The 19632-nt window shown below is 38.7% G+C and overlaps 1 protein-coding gene across 19 annotated transcripts in view; it reads right to left on the minus strand.

The window, feature by feature from the left end:
* LOC107747009 (disks large homolog 2-like) overlaps positions 1-19632 on the minus strand; it is a 115816-nt gene that overhangs the window by 44385 nt on the left and 51799 nt on the right. For 10 of the 19 annotated variants that reach the window (XM_016561408.1, XM_016561400.1, XM_016561401.1 and 7 more), the window contains exons 4-10: positions 19446-19570; positions 16390-16559; positions 15535-15671; positions 14048-14192; positions 13710-13875; positions 9048-9107; positions 8126-8284 (exon numbers count right to left, since the gene is read on the minus strand). In XM_016561408.1, the coding sequence (XP_016416894.1) occupies positions 8126-8284; positions 9048-9107; positions 13710-13875; positions 14048-14192; positions 15535-15671; positions 16390-16559; positions 19446-19570 (962 nt within the window). The remainder of the gene's footprint in view (positions 1-8125; positions 8285-9047; positions 9108-13709; positions 13876-14047; positions 14193-15534; positions 15672-16389; positions 16560-19445; positions 19571-19632) is intronic. The other 9 variants (XM_016561403.1, XM_016561413.1, XM_016561412.1 and 6 more) reach the window with 6 other exon arrangements.

A 19632-nucleotide genomic window follows, 5' to 3' on the forward strand; every position in this document is an offset into this window, starting at 1 on the left:
CCACTGATCAATGTGAGATGGGCATGTATTGTAAACTATCAGTAAGAGAGAGGACGGAGGTTAAGAAGAAAGGGTTTCATTATTCACTGGTTCACTAAAGCACATGTCCCACAATGCATTGCAAAGGACATTTAGGGACTAAAGAACAAACAATGAATGTTTTGGGATTGGCTACAACGCGAAGAATAAAACTGTAGCAGAACACACAAAACAATGGCACTAGAACCAAACAGAAGGCTGTGCCAACCGGTTGCATCAGCAGTTGATCAAACCAACCAATGTAATCAGTAAGTGGTAATCCTGATTGTGTCAGTAATCCTGTTTTTCAGCAAATCGTGACTGCTTGGCCAATGGTAAACAACCTAATTAATATTCATGAGTCAGACTGGCAAGGCCTCTGGCTACCACTCATCAATCAGTAAGATCAATGATAAGGATTTTCCAGTTTTTTTTTCAGGACAACTATGGCATACGTACTGAAAAATATTTGGTGTAGGATTTACTTCATTTACTTAGAAATTGCTAGACCTTGCTATCCATCCATCCATGATTTGTTGGAGATGTTTTTACGTACAGCTAAATTGTAAAAGGCCACATCTTTGACAATGTATAACAACTTACATCCTACCTAAAACTCTGCAACAAAATACGTATCAGATATCAATAGACTGCATCCTCTTGGAGGAAATATCCACTTACACTCTCTAAATGTGTGGTTTTGGTGACTATTAATACAATGCTGCCTAATACATTCACCTTTAGTCTATAAATTGGATACATCAGAACAAGTTCATCAGATATTCTGATCTTATGATCAGTCTGATGCTATGGAAATAGAGCTCACATGTTTATCAGTACCCATTAGATAAATAATGCTGCCTATTGTTAATAAATGAGTGCAGCTATGAACGAAAAATGCATGACCTGCAAAGACTTTAAGCAAAGAACAGCTCCTATTCTCTTTGCACATTGTAATACAGCCAGGATGTGAACATGGGCTATTTTACCACTAGATAGCACCATTTGTTCACCCATAGAATCCAGAAAAAACTGAATCTAGCCTGAATTCAAACTGCACACTTCTACAGATAGCAAACAAATTCACACAAACAATTCTCCATATTTGAGAATCCAAAAACAGGCTTATTTTAGTTTCATGCACAAAAGTTTCACTGAACACTGCTCAAGCTATTCAAACCATGTTGTGCTTCAGGATGAGGTATAAAACCATTAATGTATGCGTAAGGATAATTAGGACAACTGAAATGTCACATGAGGTTATGCAATCGAACAACTAAATCTGTCTTTACACTGCAAATGCAGCACAGAAAAGGTGAGCTGCTGTCAGACTATTTAAATGAGGCACAGAGGTGGCATATGTGCTGATTGCCAATTGTCTTGCACACAGCTGACAGAAGACAAGACACATGCTGACTGTCATGACAATGATAAAGTGTAAGGTGGATCTTATTCTATTCATCTTAATCAGGTCCATTTAATGGTGAAAGTGGAAGAAATTAGGATGGAAATAAATTATTACTCTAAAATTGTATATAATAATTATATGACTGATAAAAATAATATTAAGATTAAAGTCTGCATGAAACAGAAGTTGATAAAGTCATAGACTAGATATATTTTTTAATTATTTTAAAGATGCTTTTTTTAAGATTCTGAAGGCACATTAATAAAAAAAAATAATTTATAATAAACACTGCAATATTTTAATTAAAAAAAATATCCAATTTTAATTTAATGAATAACAGCCACTATTTATAAATATAGATTTTTGGATAAGTATTTTGTTTTCTTAAAAAAGTAAAAGTTAGTAAGATTTTTCTTAAAAGCTTAAAAGAAACACCCGAGCCCTGCATTATTCTAGTTTATACAAACACAAATTGCAGCTTATCACTCAGAGAAGCATATGTGACAGCTGAGGACTCATGCTGATACTAATGATATGCTGATCATTATGTATTTGATACCGCATATAGATTTATTTTGAGTAACGGCTGGCTCAGAGGTGGGTTGAGTGCTTGTAGCGCCCCACCGGCTGTAACCACCCTCATTAAACTCTCTCAATCTTTTTTCTTCACTTACATTTCTATCCTCCAAACTTCTCCTCCTCTCTCTTTCTCTCCTTCATCCCTTTCTCTCTCTCTCTACTGGCTGCAAAATGCTGATAGAGCTCCTGTCTGCCTCCCCCAGCACCTCAGTCCCAGATTACAAACAGCTACTGTTTATCATTTCAAGTTCAGAGCCAAATGGGAAAACAAACCAAATAGATTACACTCGTTTTCAATTCACAATACCTGAGGAGGAGAGGGGCAGACTGGCATTTCATATGCAACCCCTCACACATCTTTACCCGCCACCACTTATTCACTGTCATCCTGTGTTATTCTCCCTCCCTTCTTTCACTAAGCATTCTTCCACTGTAAGAGCATTCTGAATATGGAAATGTGTCAGAAGCCTCATCCACGTGAAATATAAGCTGTCGTTTCTAATGGGTTGGCACGCTACGCTCCTGTCGGATGGCAAAATAACCACTGCCTTTCAGATTCAACCTCAATAAAGGAAAAGAATGGCAGAGTACCTATGTAATGACCCTCAGCCTTGAAGAAATGGGCTGAAAGCTAAAAGCTGCATATTTCAGCACTCAACAAAGGAAAGGAAAGGAAAGGACGTGAGGCCAAGTATGGTGTCCCATACTTGGAATTTGTGCTCTGCATTTACCCCATCCAAGTGCACACACAGAGCAGTGAGTAGTGAACAAACATGCACACACACCGTGAACACACACCCGGGGCAGTGGGCAGCCAATGCTGCGGCGGCCGGGGAGCAGTTCGTTGCCTTGCTCAAGGGTCTCAGCTCAGTCATGGTATTGAGGGTGGAGAGAGCACTGGTAATTCACTCCCCCCACCGACAATTCCTGCCAGACCTGAGACTCGAACCCGCGACCTCTGGGTTACAAGTCCGACTCTAACCATTAGGCCATGACTGCCAAAGCAAGGAACACCTTAATGAATTCTTGTTCTTTCACACTGCCTGGACTTGGTAACAAACTGTTTAAACGTGTGCTGTAAAGAGCATTAATCCCATTATACGTCATCTATTGGATATACACATCAGCAATGTCAGCAATGCAGCTACCATAAATATGATTGTCACTCTTCTTCTGGGGGTGTACTCACACCGAGCGCGATGCCCCCCCCCCTCTCTCTCACCGGGCCGGAGCACACTTACGTCATTATGAATGAATGAATGAGGCTTTAATATAGCGCTTTATGGTGTATTGCTGTACAGCCAAAGCAACAATCACAATCATTTACCATCATATGAAGGGGTCTCTCCTCAACCACCACCAATGTGCACCATTCACCTGTTAACTTTGTGGTTTATTATTTTGAGTCGTTTGGGACGTGGTGACACACAGCCCTCTCACAATATATTGCTTAACAGATCTATCGCTTTTGCCGCTCAGAAATTTTCACGCAATCGTGCTGCACATTTCCAGTTCTGAGCTCGGGTGCTGTTAGCACTCACACTACATGCGTACCGCGCCCGAGCCCAACTGAACCGTGATCTGGCCCACCTCTGCCAAGCGAGCCAGGGACAGCTAAATGAACTGACTAGAGATCACACTTGTCAAACGAACCTGGCATTGGGGGTCAAACACGCTCCGGCACGGTTCAGATCGCCTAGTGTGAGTACACTCTTAATCTTGTTCTGTACACACAGAATTCAACCATCAGTGATGAATGAATGTATGATGATCAGACATTTGAATTCTCGCTCAATTCACAAACAAATGACTCTCAAGAACCAGTTCTTGTTGGCAAATCAAAAACATACGACACAAAAAGTGTAGTCTGATTCATGAACATATGACTATTTTGAGCTGGTCCTTATAATGAATCGTTCAAAATCCAGCCAACCCGACTCATGAACATACAACTATTTTGAGCAGGTCCTTTTAATGAATTGTTCAAAATCCATTTATCCATCCATCCATCCCGATTCATGAACATAGAACTCTTCTGAGGTGGTCCTTTTAATGAATCGTTCACAATCCATCCATCCCAATTCATGAACATATGACTCTTTTGAGCAGGTCCTTTTAATGAATCGTTCAAAATCCATTCATCCATCCATCAACCCATCCATCCATCCATCCCGATTCATGAACATATGACTCTTTTGAGCTGGTCCTTTTAATGAATTGTTCAAAATCCATCCATCCATCATACTTTCACACTCCGTTTTTCCCACAGCATAGATAACACCTATGACCTCTGAAATAAAACCATGAATACCTTGCGAAAATGATCTTTGCTGGGTTTCTCTCAAGCTTTGACACTCTGTGGTGCCAGTCTATAACTGCCACCGATCGATCAACCTACTCAGACATATCCGATACCCCTCAACACAATCAATAGACTTTCATCAGATTCACAGATTCAGAGAAAACACACAGAGCAAATTAGGCCCCCTAGGGAACATTTAAGGAGGACACAATTGTAAACACTGAACTTTTGTTATTAAAAACGTCAATGTTTTCTCCCGAGGGAAATTGGCAAATGCTTGGTATATCATGAGAACTACAAGAGTTACAAAACTGGGGTTTTGACTGAAATTGTACCACTGATCAATGTGAGATGGGCCTGTATTGTAAACTATCAGTAAGAGAGAGGACGGAGGTTAAGAAGAAAGGGTTTCATTATTCACTGGTTCACTAAAGCACATGTCCCACAATGCATTGCAAAGGACATTTAGGGACTAAAGAACAAACAATGAATGTGGTGTTATCGCAATGTAAACAGCTTTGCTGAGAATCTAAGATCGATAGTGCAAATTTTGCATCTGAATAAACAGCCAAAGAGTACACTAAATATAAACAGCTCAATAAGATTGATTATCACACATTTTTACGGCAAGCAGCAAAATGATTAAATCATTAATTTGATCACAACACAGTACAAGATCCATATATGTTCTTAGTTTTGCCTTTTTTCCGCAAAGTTTTACCAGGTAAAACACAAAAATCTAGTGTTATTTTACTCTTAAATTTAACCCTATTTTTTTTTACATGAATTAAATAAGATTAGATTTTAAAACAGTTAGGCCTATATAATTAGATGACTATTCATTTTTAAATGAATAAATCTAAAATATATCCCTCAAAATGCATAGTCAAAACTTTAGCACAAGTCATGTACCAAAGTTTAATACTTAGGGTTAGTGGTTTGTTCAGATCTCTTTATCCTAGACTGTCTTAGCAAACACCACTAATAAATTAAGCTAATTTAATCTTCATGGCCTCACTGATAATAAGAGTTATGAATAAATGATGAAAAGGCATACTTTAAAAAGCTCCAGTAGAATTAGTATTCTCCTCGTACAAAACATGCTAATATACATAACACCTATCACTGTTAGAAATGGTTTAAGATTTCAGACATTCGTTATTTACATTCTCCAGAAGCGTATTTAAAAAATTTGTCAGCAAACTAGATTAAGCTAGTTTAACCAGCTCTAAAAGGATCACAAGTCATACAAATTAGAAGTTACAAAATCTTGTGGGAACTGTGATTTATGGTTCATGTCATTGCGAAATTGTCCACATCAGCAAAACGCAATTAGTATGCACCCTTCGCTTTAGCCCCAAACAAAATTATTAATCATGGTACCAACAAACCATCACTTCAGATCAGTGAGCAGCTGGTGTAGGGGACATGACCACCATCGAACGCATATGCTGCGAAACTACAGAACAGCCCGGAAAGCAAGACTTCATCCAATTGGATCCAAATTGAATGATGTGAGGGATTCTCCCTCCTGACTGATGATTCAGAGATGACAAGATCTGAATCCTCTGAGGCCCTCCGAAATACTTGAAATACATCAGATCTGATTTCTCTCTGGGAACCACGCTTGAGGTTGTTGATTAGGATCAAATTAATTTTTGTATACTATTGCCAAGTGGATACACATTAAGAAAACTTTAAAGACATCTGAATTCTAGTCAAATCAAAGAGAATGGCAATACTGAACAAGAAAGAGTCTGCTTGAAATATCATTTTGCAAATTGAATGCTAGTATCTCCTGGTGATGCCTAAATGGGTCAATAATACCTGGAAAAAGTTTTTGAATTTACCAGCTAATTGACCACAGATCCAGGGTTTTGAGCCAATCACTTAAGCCATACATGGCACATGGTACAGTCAAATCCATTGCTCCACATGGGATTTGTTTTAGAATTGGCCAATTTTTTACTGGCAGCTGTCAGGAGCTACCCAAACAAAGCTAATGTGAAGTAACAGCGCTCTTAGGCAGAGTATTTTGGTGTTTATGCATCATAAAATGAGAATCGTTCACTTTTGGTACGATACTGACAATCTCACACAGAATTGGCCATTTTCACAGAACTGCTGCCTGCGCTTTTCCCTTGAAGAGCATCATCAAAAAGCGGCAGACCCTGAACATGAGAGACAGCAATCCATTAATCACAGATGTTATCGCTGGCATTTTCATGAACGCTTTTTCCGCAAGTCCTGAGGATTTAAGCGATGCATTAGGTGTTAGCGGTGGCGTTCTGAAATGCAAATCAACTCAAATCCCAGAGAAGCCAATTAGACGCCGCTTTATAATTCATAGAGTAATGAACTTAAAAATCAAAATCAAAACAAACTGGTAAACAAAGCACACCCACACTGAGGGCATTATGCACAGATTCGGATAACAGCGAAACATTACTCAGCCATTTGCGCCTGAGAGTCTCTTAGTCCCGAAGAGCATTTCCTCTGTGGCCAAACCCCCTGTTTACACTCCGTTCATCTCCGGACTATTACATTTATATGCCTAGTCATTTAATCAGAAAGATGAGAGATGTTGCGTTATTGCTAATAAAGTTTTATATCCAATTAACGATACAAGCTGCTGCCTGAACCTAAAATGAAATCGGTTAGACAGGAAATAAGGAAGATAAAATCTATCCAATTTGATTTATGATGCACTAATGTCAGATGGACGCCACAGGCACACAAGCAAACTGCATATGACAGCGGCCAAGCTCTGACCTTCATGGGGAAGCTGTCAATAAGCAATACAGTCTAACAAATGAAAATACGGACATTTGACAGTGGCTGCGGAAGGGAAGGAAGTAAGTGGACAGCTGCAGCAGAGATGTGATTCAGTTATACTTTTGTCATGGGTAACTGCCATGGTAACTACCAATCTTCACGCTCGTGTCCTCTATGTGCACTTTGCATCGTAGTCAAATTCAATGCAAAATTCAATGCGATATTTTTTTAGCATGTCAGCATGAAATGGCATTCACAAGCTGTTTTCTTCTTTTCATTAACAGACATACACTACTGTCAAAGTTTAGGGCCAGTAAGAATTTTTTTTAAGGAAATTAATACTTTAATTCTGCAAGGATGCATTGTGCTGAGCAAAAGTGTTAGTAAAGACATTTATAATGTTATAAAAGATTTCTATTTCAAATAAAAGGTGTTTTTCTGAAATATTTATATTTTTCTAATATTCCTAAAAAATGTACCAAGTTTTTAATAAAAATATTAACCAGCACAACTGTTTTCAATATTGATAATAATAAGAAATGTTTCTTAGCACCATATTAAAATGATATCTGAAGGATCATGTGACACTGAAGGCTGGAGTAATGATGCTGAAAAGTGCCATCACAGGAATAAATGACATTGTAACATAAATTAGAAAACAGTTGAAATATTTAATCAAATAAACGCAGCCTAGGTGAGCATAGAGAATTCTTTCACACAAATTTCATTTATAATAAAAATCATACCAACCTCAAACTTTTAAACAGTAGTGCATTTTCTTAGAAAACATAAATACCTTTTTGAAGGTACTCATGTCGCTTCACTGTATCAAACCTCTTCAGATAATTAAAGGAAAAGACTAAGGAAAGAGTGAGGTATACTAAGACTAGTGCACGATGGGCGATTCATGCAGGTGACTTTGAAATGGGGCGCGGCATGCAAGTGAGCATAAATTAGAGTGTGGCCATGCAGGTGAGGCGTGGTCACACAGTTTTTATTCACATGCCTCATTCACGTCCCATGCAGAGTGCTGTGCTCAGTACCTGGTGATCTCGGAGTCAGGGAGCAGGCCTACGTGATAGTGAGGGAAGTGGGGGATTGAGTGCATGGGGCTTTTATCAAACTCCACAGGGGAGTAGAGACGGGGAGAGGGGGCGCGGTCACTCAGTTTGTTCACAGTGCTGTAAACTGGCTCTGGAGGCCTGGTGTGGGAAAGAAAGAGAGGCAGAGAGCAGAGCAGCTAGGGTTAGTGCGCTGATGTAGACTGACAGAGAGTAGTGACAGACCGATATACAGGCAGGCCATTCCACGTAACATCAACAAATAATTTTCAGTATTTTTTTGACTTGGTTTACAATGTAAATATTGAAACATGCCTACAACACATTTAACCCTAGAAGCAAAATTGCATATAATAGTAAGACTTGATTATGTCTTTGAATTCAGTGTTTTCACTGAATTCAAAAACCCATATCGGTCGACCACTAACAGAGAGAGGAAAAGATAGACCAAAAGAGAAAGAGAGAGAGGGTGAAAAACATAGCAGTGGAAGTGGGAGGAACAAGGAAAGAACTGCAAGTGGTTAATTCAACATTTAGCTTTGATAATTAGTGTTACAATTTTTAAAATGGACTATTTCAGTTTCACCATTCTTCAACTCAGCATCTTCAATTAGCCCTCAGATTTTCAATATTTGCTTTTAATAATTAACATTCTGTTAATACTGTCATGCCAGTGTAAAGAGACTCCCCAGGGATTGACATCCAGGGACCTTTCATTCATTCCCTCTGTCTCAATCACTTTTGAACTCTCAAAATTACATATCTGACTGTCGCTGTCTCATTTTACACAAACAATCCAGTCTCTAGGATTCAAAAACAGAATAAGCTGTGGGAAGCGTGCGTTGTGCAGAAGGACATAACTGAACATTCAGGACCCAAACGATGGCTCACATAAGTCGCTCACCTCAACTGGAAGTGCTGGGAATCAAACCTGTGACCTTCCATCTCATCTAACGAGGGATTTCTGATTAGAAACAGACAACAGGTTAGCATGAAGACAAAACAGACTGCAGTTTATATGAATCAAATGTTAAAATGTGCATTCAAAACAGCTGAAATTGATTCAGCACTTGTTACGTGTAGCATGCAGAAACAAAACAGAGACACCAACAGAATTCAGGACAAAACCAAATGTGACAACACAACAAGCCCCCTTATACAACACAACTGGGTTTGACACACAAACAGACCAAACCAACCACTCAAAATATTAAAATTTTAATCAGATACACTACCATTCAAAAATGTGTGCTAATCACTAGTCTCTAACATTCTCTGCATGTTTCAGTGAGCCTCTGTTTGTGGGTAAAAGCGAGCAAGATCTTATTGCGGATACAAGGCTACATTAGACATCTTGCAGATAATGCGAGTAGGATATATTTATGATAGGCTCCTCACCGGACCGTATTCTCTCCTCGCTCTGCGTCGTGTGAGGCTGGCTTGTGACTCGTCTTGAATGGAGATGACTGACAAACACTCTTTTACCTTCTTTACATTCTACCCTTTGTCTTTTTATCTTTAACAGTACTCTTTGTATCTTCTCCTCCCCAATGTGTCTTTCCTCTCTCTCAGTCTCTCATTGTGTGTCTGGCTTCAGCACATTTCTTTAAATCTGCAATTCTCCCCTTCTCCTTGCCCTTAATACAGGGTCACAGCGGGCTAAATAAAACCATGACAAAACCCTTATTATCAACCACGGCACAAACCCTCTGGCACTTCACACTGACGGCGAGGCACAGAGATAGAATTAGGAACAGCCAGCATCACCGACTCACATTATACATATGGAACCACAAACTTAACATGATTTATCTAAGCAGCACACGCTTATAGACAAATACCTTTGATGGCCGATATTTTGATGGTCCAATTATACATCAGTTATTACACAGTATAATACATGAATTTGTCGTGTTAGTTAGCCCTGCCCACTGTGAAATCTCACTGGTCTAAAATCTTTCTCTGTATTAAACATCAAATACCATCTGAAGTGTCAGTGTGGACACACAAATGGTTGTTAGAAGTAAGAATTTTGGGTGGGTTTAGGACCAGGGGGCCCACTAGGGGGCCTCAGCTAACTTCCAATTTTTTTTCCCAAAATTTTTTTTAACAGAGATAGAATTAGGAACAGCCAGCATCACCGACTCACATTATACATATGGAACCACAAACTTAACATGATTTATCTAAGCAGCACACGCTTATAGACAAATACCTTTGATGGCCGATATTTTGATGGTCCAATTATACATCAGTTATTACACAGTATAATACATGAATTTGTCGTGTTAGTTAGCCCTGCCCACTGTGAAATCTCACTGGTCTAAAATCTTTCTCTGTATTAAACATCAAATACCATCTGAAGTGTCAGTGTGGACACACAAATGGTTGTTAGAAGTAAGAATTTTGGGTGGGTTTAGGACCAGGGGGCCCACTAGGGGGCCTCAGCTAACTTCCAATTTTTTTTCCCAAAATTTTTTTTAAATAACATACACTACCAATCGAAAGTTTGGAGTCTTTTAAAATACATTACATAATATTAATAATTTTTATCGATAGGAATTAATCATTTTTAGCAAGGATCCATTGAATTATTACTATTTCAAATATTATATTGTGAAAATCACAGCCTACTGTACATTGGGGACCAATCAAAAAGTCAAAGAGGCTGAGAAACATTGGTGTCAAGGGTAAAGCTGACTGAACGATGATTTTACATGATCAGCAAAGGATGCTGATGTAAGAACGTGTCCATGACCACATGTACATAACCATGCACAACAGTTTCTCAGAATTAAAGTCAGAAATAAAAGTCCTTAAGGTCAGTGACAGCTGTTCCTCAGCAAAGCACACAGTTTGCTGAATTACATATTGCATAAGAACTCTCTGCCTACACATCTAATAATCATGAATGTCCAGTTCATTAGAGGTGTGCTTAGTAATAATTGAGTACTGACCCAAGGTAGCACTGCTGAGTGTGTATGTACATGACGCAAGTATGGAATGTTCTACTTCTGCAGCTGTATTATTTATGATGATTGAATGACCAGGCTGTGTGTGTATGTGTGTGTGTGTGTTTTGCGGTCCTATAGCCTCACAGAAGTATGTGAAGCATTTGCAACTGTTTTTAAATTTTTTTGTATAACATTATGGTGTATGTTTGTGTGCATGACTTTCCTCTAATAATGCACGGAGATTAAGGCAACATAACCAACTCCTACAAACCCTGCATCTTCACACTCTGTTCCCCTAAACCAAAATGACACATGCACGAACAAAAACATGTCCATCCTCCCCCTGAACATCTGCCTAATGTCACACCTAATTAATTATTCAACTTGTGAGCCATAAAATAAGTTTACATTTATTATGCTAATCTACATGAAAAGCCCCATTCCATATTCCAGAGTCTCTGAACTTAAAATAGATATTAGCAGCTACAACATTCTGCCATTCCATATTATAATCTTCAACCAAACCTTTGATTTTCTCTGATTCTCCTGTGGAAAACACAGTAGAGATGAAGGGGACTGAACTTCCAGATGGGCTTATGCTTCTCCGAACACAAAGACCACGTAAACCTCTTACAGAGAAGAGGGGGTTTAATCTTTTTCTCTCACCTCTGGGAAAGGTCACGTTCTTTGTTTGGAATGTGTGTTTGCATGCACGTTTAGCATTCATAGTGAAGCTAGGAGTTTTTCACAGCAGAGTGGCATTAACTGTGTTTCACAGTGGGAGACGTTAACAAGGCCGTCTGTTAAAAGTGACAAACATGGTTGAGAAATTGCAGTGGCAGTTTTGAACTTGGGTTTTTATTTAGTAACTATTCATCTAAAAATACTCTGGATTTGCAGAAAAACAAATGTGCTGTCTTCCCCAGTGGATTGATGAAGCTTATTGTGGTGAGTGTGGCCATAAGCCAATAAGGCTAGTAAAATTCTGGGATTCAGATACAGCTACACACATCCAACGCGTGTCCGAGAGACAACAGCCTCAAATACTGTTAAGCAACCATTGCTAGACACTCAACACTGCTATCAAAAGCCTCAGAGGCCCAAAACAACCACAGGGTATATTAACACATCAAGAAGCCAGCCGGCAGAAAGAGCGCGAGACAAGTTAATCAAAACCGAAGTCTGTTATGACGTTCTTTGCTATTCTAAATTCACAGTTCTCATGGAGACTGTTAAGTCCTCAGATTTAGTTCTGTGCTTCAGTTTTCTTTTCCAGAAAACTCCAGGGATGATGCTCAGTATTCACATCACTTGGTTCAGGTTACACTGCAGTGAACCAAACACATCCCCAGCCCTGCAGTCCTGAACATATGTCTCCCAAAACACCCTTAAAAGCAAGCCAGTGTGCAAAAACAAGCTCATGCTGTTGACACACACTGATATAATTACAGATTTAAGAGTTTGAATCAGTATGATAATTCGGTCCTTTTTGTAATAAAAATCTTATGCTGTGGTTGCTAGGGTGTTGTAGGTGGTTCCTTACTGAAAAAATACCACCTCTAAAGCTGGTCGCACACCGGACAAGAAGCGCAGCGCAGCGCCACATCTTTAAAATTCGAACACATTGTTTTCTATGAGCGTACGCACACCGGTGGTGCCATTCGGCATCTGTCCGCGGTGCCTAGCAAAGTCTCTACGATATTATGTACTGTACTAACCCAGGCTCACTGAAAAACATGTCTGTGCAAAATTATATTGCATTGCTTCTTGCACATTCCGTACCATTTTCAAAGTGAAATGTCAAATGAATGGTGCTAAAAGCATGTTCAGGTTTATCCAAAACAGATGAATGTGAATATGGCAATGGTTATTGTGATATCGTGGCAGTTTGGAAATGAAATGTCCGGTGACTGGTGCTAAAATGTTAATGCTCTATTGTATTTAATATAATATACTACCTAGATTAAAACTATATTTGATTATACCTACTCAAAACACAACCAATAGAGTTAACTAAAGCAAAGTGAAAATAAATATGCATTACTTTGAAGCAACCATTTTGGCTTGCTTCTTGCAACTTTGTGTAGTATTACTCGGTACTCAGACCTGAGAGCTCCGCAAGTGCAACACTGCACCAGGTGAGCTACTGAGCAAGTTTACTATATTTTTTACTTTTATGTCATAAAATAGTATTGTGCATAGAACTGTGCAAAAATTGTAAATAATTACTAATTCACAATCTGCCACTGTAATCATAAATTGTGTGAAAAGGAACAAAAATTGTTGATGTTTTACTTCCACTCAGATGGAAACTGCAGTGAATTGTGCTGTGTATATATAGGCACATTTTCGCAAAAATGTAGGTAGAGCCTATGTTGTTCTGTACATTCAAAACAAACACGGACCACTAAAAATCCAGGAACGTAAAAACAGTACAGAACTAACAGGACAGGAGGGAGTAAAGGATGGGACAGTAAATCCCAAAACAATCCCATCACTAGGTGTGATGACGCTGCTTGATTGTCTTTCGGATTTCCACAGGACACATGGGGCAAGGGGGCTACACAGTCTACCTGTGGGCAGTGGCGTCTGGTAGAAAGGGAGGGAATTACCGTAGGAAGGAAAAACCATCCAACCTGTTAATGTCCTCTTCCACCAGCAAGTGCTTGGGCAGGGGGGAATATCGACCGGGGGAGATGGGCGGAAGACTGGACTTATATTCCAGAGTGCCGTTATTACCGGGGGAAGAGATATGATTTTCCATAGCGGGTGAGAATGCTGTAGAGAGACAAAGAGAGAGTTTATATTACACACATTGGCTAATCATAATGCTGACTTAAAAAAAAAAAATCTAATTTCTAAGCACTATTCATTATTCTCTAGTGTTATTCTGGTTTAAGAAAGCATATGTATTACATAATGAAGAGTAAATGTGGTAAGAATCACTCACAGTGTGTGATATCAGGCGGCCCATAGGGGTCTGAGAGATAGACACTAGAGGGTTTCCCAACCTTTAGGTATACCACATCTGACGTGTTCTTCAATATGGCCACTGCTTCTTCATGGGTCACCTCTTCTAGAGTGTAGTTATTCACCTGGGCGAAAGAGAAAACAAGCAAGATGTGTCAAGCGGGCAATCCAGAGTTACGTAAACAGTTACGCTCTAGTGGTCAATGGCGAATCAGAGCTGCCAAATGTGTCCTGCCCAGTGGATTACACACAGCACTGATCTTGCTAATTAAATCAAACTCAGTCTTAAAGCATTTAACAACCCCCCTGGATTAAAAGCAATGGAGTTTGACACTGACACTCGAGCGAAACTTCAGGAATGTAATCAGCCAACTATAAATGCAGCTCATTTCCCAAAGATCTCTGGGGGCAACTTCTATGCATTTGGACAGTGATTTTTGTTGTTTTTGTTTTGTATGAAACACTCAAAATTTGCCCCAAACTCACGCCACTGGTTGAGCCAATTCGAGCTGCTTAAACACATTTTTGGGGGAAATAAACAGAAAAATGTCTGTAATAAAAACTACAACAAACTTAAAGTGCCCCTATTATGCCTTTTCGAATACTACCTTTCATGCAGTGTGTCATGTAGCTGTATGTGAACATAAACTATCTGCAAAGTTGTGAAGCCGTCAGTGCACCATAAATAAAGTTATTGTCTATCAAAAAAAAAGAATCGTCTCGCAATCGCCTAAACGAGTCGTCAGGAATTCGAATCTTATTCTGTTACGGCTCTACGTCACGAAGTAACACATTTGCATAATGTCCGCCCACGTCGTCAGGAATTCGAATCTTATTCTGTTACGGCTCTACGTCACGAAGTAACACATTTGCATAATGTCCGCCCATGTTCTACATCGCCAACTTGCCCGCCCACAAACACAGTAAAATTGTGGTTAACATCATGTCGAGAAGACGCTGTGTCCTACACTGTGAGAGTAAAATTTTTTTTTTCACATCTTATAATTACCACAAACTTGTTAACACTTGTACCACTGAGAAACGGGGCAATGTAGACCAATCCAGAGCCAATCTCTCTACGGCTCTGGACCAATCACAAAGGACTGCGCCATCTGACCAATCACAGCAGTGAGGGCTCACGGAAAGGAGGGGTTTAGAGAGACTGATTCTTTGAACTGCTTCGCACGAGTTGTTTACAAATCATTTAGAAATTAGGTAAAATTAAATCTATTTTTTGAGAAAACTAACATGTTTTTTGACCTTGCATGCATGTAAACCTGTTTTAGGAGACTCATAAAACAATATTAGCAACCTTAAAAATGGCATAATAGGGGCACTTTAAAGACTTAAGTAAATTAAAATACTGAAACTAAAATAAATAAATAAGAGAAAACTAAAAGAAACTGAAAAAAATAATAATAAAGTAAAATAAAATATAGTAAAATAAAATAGGTTAATGAGCCATACCATAAGCAGTCTGTCTCCAACATGTAACCGTCCGTCCTTCTGCGCAGCTCCCCCATCAATGATTTTAGTGACATAAATGCTGTTATCACCCGGTATGTGCTGGTTTCCCACACCACCTGCAATACTGAAGCCGAGCCCTATGGGATTTTGAGAAAGGACAAATCAAAAGTGTTAGCTACATCCCCATAGATGCAGTGACAACAGGCTACCTCTAATTTATCAAACCTATGTCTTTCCCTCACACAGAAGCAATGCTGAATCTTTCAGAAGTTAACTGACTACTAGTAATAAACAGTACTCAAAACTCTCTCAGAGCAGAAAGTACACACTTTTCTCAAGCATAATCTAGTTCCTCAGTTTCCTAGAGGAGAAAACAAGTGTTATACTGTAGAGTGTGTTAATGTTGTTTTGGATTTGAGGAGTCTGGGGTGCCCGAATCTCTTCCTCCATATTTGTGCAAGTGCTGCTGTATGTGTATGTGTGATGCATCATCCTCTATGTGCTCTGAATAATGCATCAAAGCCGTGTCTTTCTCAAGATATAATTCTGTTTATTGCTCCGCCCAAACAACAACCAACAAAAGAGGACGTGATAACTCTCAGGCTCAGTGGAGTTTCAAATCTTGATTTGTTTTCCATTTATCTTCGCACCCTAGATATGAATGTGTACATGAGTAATAGCCTATTTTCTTTTATAACAGCAGAAATCAGAAAAAAAATATTGGATGCAAACTAGGAAAGTGCAAAACTATGAACAACCACCAGAGCGGCCAAACACCGTGACACATCCCTAACGCAAATGGTGACAAACAGCTCAGGTAACAGATGGGTTTTACGGTAATTGTAAATCTGAAACCTTTTGGTCCTTTTATGAGTTTGATTTCGGTGACGGTTTCCAGCATTGGTCTCCTCCTGCGCACATAGAGCCTCACAATCGATCCGGCCGCTTTCAGAGCCTCCACCGCCTTACTGTGAGACACCTCCGAGACATCTGAGTCGTTTACACGCAAAATACAGTCATTCACTCTGTGGAGAGAAATAAGAGTGAGGAGTGAGTTTTCTGGAGCCCGCAGTGCGTGGTGAGCCTCCTGCAGAGAGTTCCAGATCACGGCAGCCTGTGGTCCAAGGACAGCCGCCTCCTGGGGCATGCTCACATAGAGCAGCTGAGACCCAGCAAACAAGCACACACACTCAACCAAGCCATGAACACACACACACGCATATATGCAATGTATACACAACTGATTCAAAGTGTTCAACAACTCAATTTAGACAGTTTAAAATGATGCCTAAGGCAACCTATGGTGGAGATATAAAAAATAATATATATTAATTATATTAAATAATTAATAATTAATAAAATATTACTGATATATCAATAAATACATATTGATATAATTGCTGTTATTGTATTGTTATTAACTAAAACTATAAAAATTGCTTTAGGAAATTGAAATAAAGCTTAAATAAATAAATAAATTACAGAAATGTTTCCTTCAAGTCATAAGTATTAAAATTACAAAAACATACAGAAATATAAAAAAACACCAAAAACTAATATACATGATAAGTGCATAACAAAATTGCTAAAACTTAAATTAAAATGAAAATTGAATATTATATAATTATATCTTAATAAAATACTAATAAAAATTATAATAGTATAACACAAACACATATATTATCTAATATGATTTATTTATTTTTCATATTATATTCATTTTATTGTTTAATTAATTATTTAATTATTTTGTATTTTATTATTTACATATGTTTCAATCATTTACTTAAAAATAAGGTTTCTTTGTTTTAGCTGAACATAAGCATTCTAGTTTCCCTATGCATCCCTCTCCTCTAACCATGCCCAGAAATGTCTTATTCCCATCACTGATCCCCAGTCCAGCTCTATAAAATCTGATCATACAAGTCTTTTACCCAATATAGAATCTCTGATGCAACTTCCTGTTCCTTTGCACCTCCAATCTTTAAAGCCTGCATGATTTATCCAGAGACTGTTCCGCTTCCAACACACCCAAAGTCAAACAAGGGTAGAGCAGAGAAAAAACCCATACACAATGTAATTGCTTCTCTAAATGCTGTTCACCTCCAACTCACAATAAATCTATCACAGCGTATTGGCGAACGTTCAAAGTGTCGTACTCTTTTAAAAGACAGAATGCAGAATATGGGGTGGACGGGAAGGGGAATGGAAAGAGAAAGAGAGAGAACGATGCTTGAGGGTATAAGGCAGAATACTGAATGTTGAAGCGGTGCAACTTGCCCAGAGAGAACAAGCAAGAGGAGGACTGGTGATGCTCCAAGCCCTGACAGACCTGATTGAGAACGAGAGGATAAAAGAAAACAGCCAAGTCATGGAGCAGAGCAGGGCGAAAGGCTCAGACGGGGCTGCCACATGCAGCTGCTGTTCGGAGCGCCGCACACACATGCATACAAAACACAGGAAGATCTGCTATCTCTCCAGCACAATCGAATTATGCTTCCCTCTAATAAAACAACCCTCTCAATCAACTCCTATCGGCCCTGACATGAATTTCAAACACATCCAGACAGGTATAGAAACTCTACAGCGCACCATTATCAATTAAACCTTCAACCTCTTCAGAAACATGCAGAGCAACATCTTAGATCAGGAGACATAATTGAGTTCTGTCATATTATTCAATAATCAACTTTCTCTCAAAATTCCTTTGGAGACATAAAAATAGAAACAACTGAGATAATTGTTGCCATACAGCAAGAGTGTGGAAAGTATCAGATAATTTGGTATTTGTGGAATGAAAAATAGTTACATTCATATTCATCAAAATTTTGATTGCAAGCTTAAATAATGAATAATAGAGACAATTGTCAAAATATAAAAATATCTCCATGTAAGTTCCACAAAAGAAAGAAAGTCATACAGGTATGGAACAAATGAGGGTGAGTAAATGATACAATCTAAATGTTTAGGGTGAACTACCCCTTTAATTTCATTTCTTTCATTCATTAATCCTTCAGTAAGGTGTCACAAAAATGTTTCTTTAAAAATAAATTCTCACTAAATCAAGAAAAGAATCTTTGAATCTTGAGTATTTACACAAAATGTATAATGCAAACGTGTTTGTTTTTACCCTGTGGAAGATTGACGTGATCTGAAAGTGATTTGGTCAGGTCTATTCGTTATACCCACACACACACGTCACCTCAGACCTCGCAGATGGTACATTTTTTAAAGTACCTCGCGGTCAGAGTGTGTGGCAGTCAGCAGAAAACTTCAGGTACTTCAGCTCTCCAGAGAGACGTTAGGACTGTGATAAACAGCCCGGTTTCAATCATTTACAGCAGCGAGAGGCAAAAGGGGGAAAGAGAGAAAGAGATTGCTCTACAAAGCCAGAGCAATAAGCGAGATCATTATGTTTTGAAAAAGAAAATTACCTAGTGATCTACTGAATTTATAAGAAACAGTATTATTTCCTCTGATAATCCATCAATTCAGCAAAACATTTAAAATCAATTCATAATCACTTCCATAATGGACAAAAAATAGGGTCAAAAAAGTCTAAGACCACAATTTTCATTACATACACTCAGAAATAAAGGTTCCAAAAGGGGTTTTTCTGCAGCAATGCCATTTTGGGTTCCCCAAAGAACCTTTCAATAAACAGTTTTTAAAATATATATTTTTTCTTACTGTGAAGAACATTTTAATAGTCTAAAGAACCTTTTTCCACTATAAAGAACTTTTTTGTTCAAAGGAAAGGTTTTATGGATGTCTTAGTTTCTTCATGTCTAAGTGTGTATTATATTTTTAGCATACAAATTTGAGTGTGTATTTAGAGAATATGTAAAGGCAATCTTGCATGTAACACAACAAATGCATGCACATAAGTTTTTTACAAAATACTGGCCCACCTGAGTCTGCCATCTTCAGCTGCCGCTCCTCCAGGGATGATCTTTGTGATGAAGATCCCAGGATCATCGCCGATGTGAGGGTTATCTGTACCACCTGCTATACTAAACCCCAACCCTGAGTTACCCTGAGGAGACACACACACACACACACACACACACACACACACACACTATCACACACACACAC

This window comes from Sinocyclocheilus rhinocerous, unplaced genomic scaffold (assembly GCF_001515625.1).
Source record: "Sinocyclocheilus rhinocerous isolate Xijiao unplaced genomic scaffold, SAMN03320098_v1.1 scaffold708, whole genome shotgun sequence".
Classification (NCBI taxonomy): domain Eukaryota; kingdom Metazoa; phylum Chordata; class Actinopteri; order Cypriniformes; family Cyprinidae; genus Sinocyclocheilus; species Sinocyclocheilus rhinocerous.